The 11,304-nt window shown below is 33.1% G+C and overlaps 1 protein-coding gene across 2 annotated transcripts in view; it reads right to left on the bottom strand.

Moving 5' to 3' along the window:
• Window positions 1-1,083: 1,083 nt before the first annotated feature.
• NTS (neurotensin) overlaps window positions 1,084-11,304 on the bottom strand; it is a 71,561-nt gene continuing 61,340 nt past the window's right edge. For both annotated transcript variants that reach the window (XM_049694279.1, XM_004280610.3), the window contains exons 3-5: window positions 10,052-10,113; window positions 4,119-4,343; window positions 1,084-1,858 (exon numbers count right to left, since the gene is read on the bottom strand). In XM_049694279.1, coding sequence (XP_049550236.1) covers window positions 1,706-1,858; window positions 4,119-4,343; window positions 10,052-10,113 — 440 coding nt within the window. In that variant the 3' untranslated portion in view covers window positions 1,084-1,705. The remainder of the gene's footprint in view (window positions 1,859-4,118; window positions 4,344-10,051; window positions 10,114-11,304) is intronic.

The following is an 11,304-nucleotide window of genomic DNA, read 5'->3' as shown; positions in this document are numbered from 1 at the left end:
AGAGGGTTAGCATATGAAACTGTGTTATGCTCTGTAGTTTGTGAAGAAGAAAGGAAAACCAGTAGGAAAGTGGCCAGAAGAACTGTTAAATTTAGTGTGTTATTAATCTATTCCAGGTACCGTTGTAAGCATTTTACACCATATCAGACTACTTTACCGTCCTCCAGAATGCACATTTAGTAGCTGAGGAAACAGAGAGGTTAAATAAATTGTCCAAGATTACTAGTGAACAGTGGAGCTGAATCTGGGCCTTCTGACTCCAGAGTAGACACTCTTAATCACTATGGAGTAGTTTCCTTCTTAGGATCAGTGCCTTGAGCACTATTTTTTTTTTTTTTTTGCAGTATGTGGGCCTCTCACTGCCGTGGCCTCTCCCGCCGCGGAGCACAGGCTCTGGACACGCAGGCTCAGCGGCCATGGCTCACGGGCCCAGCCGCTTCGCGGCACGTGGGATCTTCCCGGACCGGGGCACGAACCCGCGTCCCCTGCATCGGCAGGCGGACTCCCAACCACTGCGCCACCAGGGAAGCCCTTGAGCCCTATTTAATGTTGAAGCTGTTAGGACTATAAAAGATGGTAGGGAGGTAGTTGTGAGAAGTCATGGTTTTATCAGAAAAACTCAGAGATTGGTGAGCTACACTTAAATCCTACCAAGTGGGGTTTAGCCTAGGGGAGGGGGCGATCTCATCTAAAGGCCATAGAGTTCTCAAAACTCCTTAATTCCAGAATAAGTCAAATCCTGATATCTTCCTTCATAGATGACTATGGGACTAGGATGCAACCTGTAAAGAGAGGTCCTCCTAGGCCCCCTGTCAGAGCAGGAGTCTAGGAGGCCACTGCTCATGGTGGGGTGTAAGGGCTGTGAGGGCTTATGAGACTGTAAGTACAGTGTTTAAGGAAATTCATGAGGAGTTATTTCAAATGTGCCTTTTGCCTCAGAAATGGTCTCCTAAGTGGGAAAAATATTAGTCACATAAATTCCTCAGTGAGGTTAAAAATAAAGCTATCATTTACTGGATGTGAGGGAAAAATGTCAATAAAGGGTAACTCTTCTAATGATAGTAAATCTGCAAAGAAACATGGTTCTGATGGCTTGTTGTTTTTTTTGTTAGCTATTAAGTTTATTTAACAGAAAAACAAATTCAGTTGAAGATCATTCATTAAGATAAGCAGAATTAACAATAATTCATTAAACATTCTTTGAAGATGGTCCTATTTTACTACTATTACCTTCCCCATATCTGAGAGATTCATGAGTAAGTCTTGGAAGAGAGCACGTATTTCTTTTAATTCGATAAAACATTCAGTCAGATAATAAAACACGTGCTATTATTTTGTTTTGGGTTAATGACATGTAAGCTAGACTTTGCCATACGACTCTGTTCTAATCTCTTATAATTTGGTTTAGAATGTCAAACATTTTGACTGTTTCAACAACCCATTAAGTGCTTTGCAAAATGACAAAACATTCTACATATGACTTAATTAATATCTACTCCAGTTATATACAACACATCATGCTCAAGACCTAGATTTATTTGAAAACATTTAGTCCAATTTATATTAATGCAGAAAAATCACATCTAATAAACCACAATTGTAGCAGAGACAAAATAATTGTGTTCTGTCATATTTCCACACAAATATAATTTGATATTTAATTAAAGGATGGTAAATCACAATCACATGTAAATAAAATATCCTCTCAGTAGTAGTAAGAACCTCTTTTGAGAATGTAGGGTCTTCTGGGTTTATTCTCATACAGCTGCCGTTTCAGAATGTAAGGAATTTTTCTCTTTATAACTTCTTCTTTTTCATTTCTGTCATTTCCAGTATCAAGAACCTCTTCCTGAATCAACTGCAAGATAGACCGAATATGAATGAAACATACATGCATAAAGTCTTCCATTTCAGAGTATTTGTCTACCTTTTATCTCATTTGCTATTCAGACAGTAAGATATATGTGGATGAGATGTATGCGGTTCACAACAATTAAATGTTTTGCCCAAGAACAGGTGGCTATCAAGTGGCTGAGACAGGATGAGAACATGATTTTTCTGATTCTCTGTTCTGTGCTCTTAGTTCATCAGGCCAGCCTTTAAAATTTGCTTTCTATATTTGTCAAGGCCATATATTAATACCTCCAAATGAAGGAACACACTTAATATAATTCTGAGTATTTTTCTTTAATTTATGGTAGACCAAAAGATGGAAATATATCATAAATCACAACAAATACAAAGTTTTGAATCTAGTAAACCAGGTTTGGCCTCAAAGGTCAATAGAATTTTATATTCAATTAAGTTAATTACTGATTTGACTTGAAAGCCATTCTAAAGATCTATTTCTCAGTCAAAGAGAGAGGAATGCTTGTTCTGCTTACTTGTTCAGCTGTTGTAGAAATTAACATATGTGAAAGCTCTGTTTAAATGGTAAAGATCTTTAGATTGTGCTGTTTAATAGTTAATCATTAAAAGCAAGTTCACATTCAAAAACTCAAGGGAGTTAATCTCTATGTAGAATCTTGTCTAATACCTCATCAAATATGCTGCATTCTAAAATTAGTTCCAAACACTTTTTCTGATAGTACTGTTCTGATTCAAATGTTCCACTGGCAAAAAATATTTAGGAACTCTTTCCAGAGTTTTGCACACGATTTACACAAAATTTTTTTAAAAATCAACGCTCAAGGTAAGAACTGTATTCATATCTGTGAATATCTTCTAAACTTTGGGGTGACTATAACTAATACTGACAGGAGAGTAAGTTTTTAATCATAACCCGTATGCATTGAATCGTATCACAAGTACTTTATTTCAACCCACAGCTGTTCAATTTCATAGAAGGAAAAACAGCTACTGTCAGACAATCTAGTTTCTTAATCTTTTGTTTCTCTGTGCACATAGTCTGTAATTGTACTACACTCTGAATAATACTATCATTTTATTTTAAATCACTCAACATTTAAAATAGCAAAAGTTTTAATCTTATGTGCACCTGATTTGTCTGTATTATAGTTTATTGAGGGTTTTTTTTTTCCCTGGATAAACAGCACATAATTGATATTTCCCTATGTTAAAATTAGTATTTTTCAAGTTTTATTGATGTAATATTTTAAAGAGAAAATCATTTAGCTGGAATTGGAATTAAGGGATAAACAGTCCAGCAAGAAAAATTAAAACTAGATTTTTTTTTTTAATCTGGAAAATATCATTTTGTTTACAAGTTAGAATAAACACTAGAAGTTCTCTGCATTTCATTTCCTCTTTTCCACAGGGTATCTCTGGGACAGTGTGTTATAGAGATTGTTATATTAGCAGGAAAGGCATCCTCAGACCCTCAGATCCCCAGTGTTGGTATAAGCCCAGAATATGAAACATGAAGTAAATTTCTCTTAGGGGTTAATCTGAAAGAAATATTTCCCTTGTCGGGAAAATTTTTAAATTTTCTTCTTATTTTTTCTTAAAGCATTTTCGTTTCTCTTTTCTCTTCCAAAAATTTCCAAAACAAAGGTGGTGAGTCACCAGTGTAGTATTTAATAGAACTGATTCATCCAGTCCTTTGTGGTAGTTCTGGATAATGAAATTGGGCTGTACTAGCCATAGTGGACCTCGTTTAGCTTCTAAGGATGATTGAAATCCACAATCCACACATTCAATTAAAATAGAAATATGCATATATCCTTATCATTCTGGTTTTATTTGCCTAATATATTCAAATAAAACTGGAACCTTTTGTGTTCTGTGTTTGTTTATAAATAAACACACATGACTTATGTGTTTCTAAGAAAACATTTTGAGTTTCCTAAATTTCTTAGGCATGCCACCACCACCACCAAAAACTGCCTAACCATGCCATCCACAATAAAAGCATATGTACCAAATCTGCCCTAAGACAGATCCCCCTTTTAAGACCAAAGAAAAGATATTTTGCTAAACTCCAAATATTTGCAGGACACTTTGAAGATCTGAAGGAATGTTAACCTCAACACATGGTTTATTCTTCCTTAATATTTGTAAGTCTTCCTGTTATGATAATGATCAGGATTAAAAAAATCAGTACAAATGAGAGTTAACTAGTATAACCACAATCATATTCGTATTTTGTTTTTGTTTACCTCCCAGTGTTGAAAGGCCCTGCTGTGACAGATTTTTCGGAGCTGGTATATTGTCAGCATTGCTTCCAAGCTAAAGCCATCTAAGGTAGTTGGAAATTTCCTTCTTGTAATAAGCTCCTCTTCAGGAAACTCTCCTGTTTCCTCGGCTTGGCTGTTCTGGTTATTTATAAGACTGCACACATTCAGCAGGCTCATTTTCCAAGAGGGAACACTTGCTTTACTGATCTGAAATGTAGAAAGAAATAGTAAATGCAATTAAAATTTGTGTTGTAAGAGTTAGAAATAAATTTCTATTGTGCTAAGCCATTACCTTTTAAGACCTAATTGTTAGTCTAGCCAAATAAAAACACTGTTATTAATTAGTAACTTCATATCACAAAGTTGAATAGTGTCGATACTTCATATCCTCTATTTGCCAAATGCAATAAAGTTAATACACATAAAAACACACATACATGAGCAAAGCAAGAAAGAAAATAGAAATTACAGTAAGTAGAAATACATAAATATATCTGTATATATCACAGGTGAAAATATTAAAAATACCACTCTCTCCTTATTACACTTCAGTTTAGTGTCTAATGGAACAGCGGCCAAGGTGATACTAATAGATTTGGATAATTACAGTAGTGTGAGACCACGAATCTATTCCACACATTAATAGTTGTCACAGGTAGCATCACAGATGATCAATTTATTTATTTGAAAATTATAATATTTTCTAAAATATCCTTTTCTAATAAGATCTCGTCTGAAACCATTATTACCATAATTAACAACTTTCTCATTTGCCAATTTTTGGAGAAACTAAGTGTGAAATAACTTATAAAACTTAACAAGCATCTCAAAGGGCATAGATGAAGAAAAGCATAAATTTTTTCTAAAGAACATAAAAAAAAGCTTTTTTGAATGACCACAAAGCTGTGATGAGAAGATTCAAAAATATTAGTATCAATTTTATTGGTGTCAATTCTCTCTGAATTATTCTCCAAATGCAATGCAATTCCAAATCAAAGTTCCAATTTGGAAAATATGGGGAGACTGGAAGTTTAGAGGAGGGAGTGTAGCAAAACAATTATGAAGTTAATTTGGAAGTATGAATATGTGAGAACTAAGAAGACTTAGAAAAATAAAAAGATAATGAGGAAGGACTTACTCTACCAGATATTAAAATGTATCTTAAAGCTGCAGTAATCAAAGAGTGAATTAATAGAACAAGCATAAATATAAAACTCAACAAAAGAGAATATAATGTCCAAAATTTGATCCAAGTAAATATGATTGAAGAGCGTTATAGCAAAGTTTGCATTTGAAGTCCTTGGGACAGTTGGCTATGGGGAAATCTGGATTTAGATCTAGTTATAACTTTTATTGACATATTATAGTCTAACAATATCCAGATGGGTTAAATATGAGTAAAAATAAAAATATGTAAATATATAGAATTTATTTTATAAATTTGGAAAAATATTGTTAAGCAAATATCCAAACCAGAATCCATAAAGGAAAAGATAATTTTAAATACATAAATGTGTAAATTATCTCTTAAAAATTAACAGCCTGAACTAAAATCAAAAGCAAGACATACTGTAAAAGCTGCCACAAAATGTTAATATACCTAACAGAGGTGGAGCTCTTCCAAAAGAAACTGGTGAATGCCCCAATTAAAAAACAAACAAACAAAACAAAACAAGAACAAAAAAACACTTAAAAAGTGTTAAACCTCAGATAAATAATATGAGCAGACAAGTCACAGAATCGCTATCAAAGAAGAAATATGCAACAGAAATATGTGGAATGATGTTCAACTTGGCTACTATCAGATCAGAAGACCCTAAAAAGTACAAGTACACTTGATGTACTTATGAGGATATGGAGAAACAGACACTTTCTCTTCTAAATATTTGTTGGTCTGAGTATATATTGGTATAATTTCTTGAAAGGTGTTTTGGCAATATGTATAAAAATTGTAAATGTGCATACCCTTTGATTAAGACTTTACCTTAGGGACATGCAAATCTGTGAGTACAAAAATATTCACTATAATGTTTTCAAACAGTTTGGAAGTACATTCAACTATGCCCCTCGAATGTGATTATCAGCCTGTTCTTGAATTTTTCTGCTATGGGAAACTTAGAGGCAGCATGCTCCACTGTGTGGCAGCAACACCTTATGTCTTGTCAATTAATGGGATAGTACAATTTTACATTCGGAAAGCTCTTTAGAGATCATCTGATTGAGTGTTTTCCTTAGAACACTAGCTCTGTACTCACTGTTTTTAAAAAGGAGTTCCACTGTCAAGAGAATTGGAAAACTTGAGTTTAAAGGAAGTTTAAAGGAAATTTAAAGGCTTCTTGAGCTTTTTACTTGCAAATATTCATTGTAACGTTTCAACGGTGCTAACATAATATCCAATGCTCCCCAAACTAATTGACCATATAATGCTTTATTCATAAAGTATCTGTCAGGACTTGTGTTGTCTGATTATTTTTTTGGATGAGGAAACTGAGTAAAGCATTTTGTTCTCTTCTGCCAGTTAAAACAGTCACTGCATCACTCACTAGTATACTATTTAATATCACCTTAGCCCCTGTCATACTTTGGAAGCACCGCAGAGAGGGCACTTTTGACCATAGGATGTCTAAATAGACATGTATTTAAGAACATTTCTTATAAGGTTTAAATAGTTCACTCAAGAAAATGACAAAGACTCTGTCTTTGATGAAATCTGAGTTAGGATCCTCTGAGCCCTCTTCTTGACGAGGTCCCAACCTTGGGCTCTGTCCTTGGTCTACTTAGTCCAGTTTTAGCAAGAATCCTTCTGAGTCAAGTTAGCAAAAATGCCTCACCATTGATACCTGATCATCCTAGGATTCTATTGAGTTGTCTAGCAAGAATCCTCCTAGATTTAGAGTTTCCTCAGTAATTTTCCATACAATGATCCACCCCAACTCGGTTCCTTGGCTGTAAGTCCACACTTGTCCTTGTTGTGCTTGGAGTTAAGCCTGATCTTTGCAAAACCATAGTTCCTCTTGAATAAAGTCTTCCTTGCTACCTTTAACAAGTGTCATGAATAATTTTCTTTAACAATAAACATTCTTATTTATTAAATTATTTTACATAAATGTCTATAATAGACCTAAGCCTATAGATAAGAAATTTAGAATATTGTCTTCTCTTGCTTTTAAAATGAGGAAAACAAGAATATTTGTGGTTCTTACTTAGCATTATTTGATTAAACTCCTAATACTGAATAAGATCCTGGTCAAATTTTGGTTTCCTTAATTAAATGGGACCTAATCTATATTACTAGTGGTCACTATCTATAATACACTGAAATCAAATGTATTACAAGCATTTGAATTGGTGAATTGGTGAATTCATGGTGAATTCAAGTATTTCACCTAAGTAAAAATAAAGTCATCTGTGGTGGAGCCCTGAAGTTCTTACAGCTGAATACAAAAGGTAAGGGCTAGTAATAAATCCTAGATTCTTATTGTTAGTACATAAATATTTATTAAACTCTTACTGTATTCAAGGCATTGAATTTGATCACAGAAAATTACATCATTCCAGCAGCTTTTTGAGAGCCTAAAGAAAACATATTCTTTTCTTCAAAGTTCTCTTTCTTAATAAAACTATACCAAAGCACTACCACTGGTAATAAAGAGAATTGTATTGTGAGAACTAATTTCTTTATCTTCCCCTTCTCTTCAAGCTTTGGAATCTCTCTTGGCTTTCTGTTGCTTAAGAGTATTTCTACATTAGTATTTCAATGTCTAAATAATTTTACTTTAAAAATTGAAATTACCTTTAGAGTGGAAAGAAGATAACTGAAGCTTTCTGAAGCTTTTAATAATGGAGTTATACCAATATCAAATACTATTCTTTCAAAATTTTAGATACAGTATATTGGTTAAAATGGTCAAAAGTTTAGACTTTTCATTTGCATAGAACACTACACACACCAAAAACTAATTGAATCACAGAGAAATAAGTGATAGTAGTTTTATAAAAAATAAGAAATGAGCTTTATGTTCCCATCCTAGCAGCAAAATTGGGATAATTATGCTTCTGGGTGCTTCCTCATCATAGTCTGTATTTTACTTATTTCAAGTAAAAAAGGAGGCAATGGGATTCAATTTTTCTTCCATGATCTGTTTTAGAGATATATCCCATGACTGAATGAAAGCAGTATATGTTATTCTGTCTATACTTTGGCTACGTATTTCTCTTAAGAATAAAACTAAACCACTTCATATACTGAAATTGTTTTTCCCTTGCGGCATCTTGGCCAGGGAAGGAATCATAACCTCTACTCACACATTTTTGCAAAGTAGCTGGCAATCCCCACACCATATCACATTTTGGAGATTATTTAGGACCTTTATTTATCTACATAAACTTGAAATCATAGAGGTAAAATCTCTACCAAGACACTAAGGCATACTAATCTGTTCCATGTTTCAAAACAGACTATTAACTTCACTTGTCTTCCTATTTATGAGTTGAAGCGATTATAGCCATTGCTATTCTGATTGAGTATTAAACAAAGGATCAATTATCTTAAGGTTAAATGTATTTGTTCACTGAGTTTTAATGACTAAATGAAATTTGATCATTCTTGATAGGAAACCCACCAAATTATGGTAGAATTTGGTTTCAATGTGTTCAACTTTTGTAGATCTGGGCAATTGTGGAAATATATAGGTACTTAAATTTTTCCCAAATGCCTTTTAAGGACCATAGTAGAAAACGTCTTTGTTAGCTCTGAGATAACAGTGACCCACATTCTCATACAAACACAGAAATGGCTATTACCCCTTCACACCCACTGTTGAACACAATTCTACTTCTATGCTAGGGGTTGTTGCACCTGGAACATGCTCATCCAATTAGGGAAGAGGCAGGAGGAGTCCTGAGCGTTTACTTTCTTCCCACAGCGCCTGTGGAATCCTCAGCATTACAACAGTGATTGCACCGGGTGACTGCCTCACCTCAAGATATGTTCTTCTTTGAGAAACATCTTTTGGTTGGGAACCCTGTTCTCCAACTCTACATTTAGATACACACTGATTAACTCACTCCGAGTAAATCAAGATTGTGTGGTAGTGTGGTAATTGGGTATATTCTCATTGAGTTTTATTCCTAGGTACAGTCTGGAATCTAAAAACCTTGCTTTCAAGACCCCAAGAGAGGAATAATAAGGTCCAGTACAAAGTTTCACCTGATTCAATAAAAACAATAAGCAGGTACCAATAACACTTCTGTTATGAGGAGAATTTAAATCCAGGTGTGGACTTAATGTAAATGTCTAGGAGATCATAAACTCCAACCCCAACGTTTAAAAATGAGGAAACAAAGGCAAGCAATGTTAACTAATCCCCTTGCTTAAGATCAAATAGTTCATAAGTCACAGCTGTGGGATTAGATCTCAAGGCTTCTGTTTGCCAGTCTATTGCTCTTTACTCTCTACCACATTTCTTTCATGGGTTTCGTGAACTTTAATTCTTAATTTAGGAACTCCACTTCACTCTCCCCAATAGTACAAGAAAGGCAAAAATATCACTTAATTTTCATTTATGTATTTATCTTGAGGCCAATATACCTTTCATCATACACAATATGACTGGAATGGAAAGAGGAGCTTTAAAAATACATTTGCATGTCCACATAAATAATATGTGACTACTTAATTAAATTTGCAGTATAGTGATTGATACACTATACAGTATCAATACAGCTTCTTTCCCTGTCACATCAACACCCTTAAGTCCTTTGAACTTAGGGAAAAGTTTCCCCATAAAGGAAATGCCTCCCAATGAACTTTTCAGTCTCAATGGGAAGTTATTACTATAGGAAAAGGACACCATGTTTATAATGAGAGTTCATATGTTTTTCAGTCCTTGGTTTAAAAAAAAAGAAAAAGTTACCTTTGATGTATGCATATTGGTCAATAAATCTGCTTTTAACGCTTTCATTTCCTCTTCTGAATCTGAGTAAAATCAAAACCACATGTTTACTGTATAATCATGTATCATGTAATTATATTATAACCTAGAGATTTAAGATTAGCCTCAAAAAACTTTGTCTTAGAAGTTTATTGTCTTTGCTATGTATTCATTCTCCTTAGAATAACATTTGGAAAAAAACAATTATAGTTTTACTTTAGGCTAACAGAATAGAATAATAGAAGCACTTTTAAGAAAATAAACACAGGATTTTATGCCAGGAGAGCTATTGATGATTTGGAGTTGTTTAATCACTGAATCTCATTATTTAAAAAAAAAACCTGATTATATGATAAAATAAAGATTTAATCAAAAATGCTGGATAATTTTTACTGGAAATAGTTTACATATACAGAATATATATGTATTGATATTTTAAAAACAACATAATGAAAAGGTATGTATAAGACATTTTTTCAAGATAAAAACAAAGGAAATTGCTTGCTGATAATTTTAGAATAAGAAAGACACTGAGATTTGTTTAATTTGAGATGCTATTTTACAAAACACACTTTGAAAGATTTGTTTCTCTACTTTAAACAAGGATTTAGAATCACGTGTACTTAGCAATTTTTTCACAGGCTATTAAGGAAATTGTTTAAGCAAAAGTGGAGTTGTCCATCAATACATGTACAAGAGTGTGGAAAATGGATTTCTGATGTTTTTTTAGAATACTCTTTCCAGTTTCCAATAATGAATATTTCACAGAGAAGAAAAATTTAGAAATTACTATAAGGTAATAGAAATAAAGTTATAGAACACTATACTGAGTTAATTCATAAAATCATAGCAGGAGTTTGAATTAAACATTTCAGTGTCATATTTATGATATAACAGTATAAAACAGGCTAAATATTTTTGCTGCATTTATCCCTTGTTTTTTTTCACCTTGATGTGATCATTCAATTATTTTCCAACATTAATTAGAGCATATGGCAATCACTATAATATTTCATATTATTCTTTTAAGTTTAAATCTTATTTTCAAGGTGACCTATTGATAGATATTTGACAAAGTATGGTTTCATCTTAATTATCACATGCAAAATACTCTACAGGGAAATAATTTTTATCAATATAAAATTTTCCAGTTACATTCTTTATCAACTTAAATGACATGCAAAAAAATAGTTAAATTAATAATACATCTATTTGTCACACAGAAAAGTTATATA

The sequence above is a fragment of the Orcinus orca genome, chromosome 11, assembly GCF_937001465.1.
Source record: "Orcinus orca chromosome 11, mOrcOrc1.1, whole genome shotgun sequence".
Classification (NCBI taxonomy): Eukaryota; Metazoa; Chordata; class Mammalia; order Artiodactyla; family Delphinidae; genus Orcinus; species Orcinus orca.
Note: the sequence above shows the minus strand (reverse complement) of the source record. Positions and strands in the feature narration are given on the sequence as shown.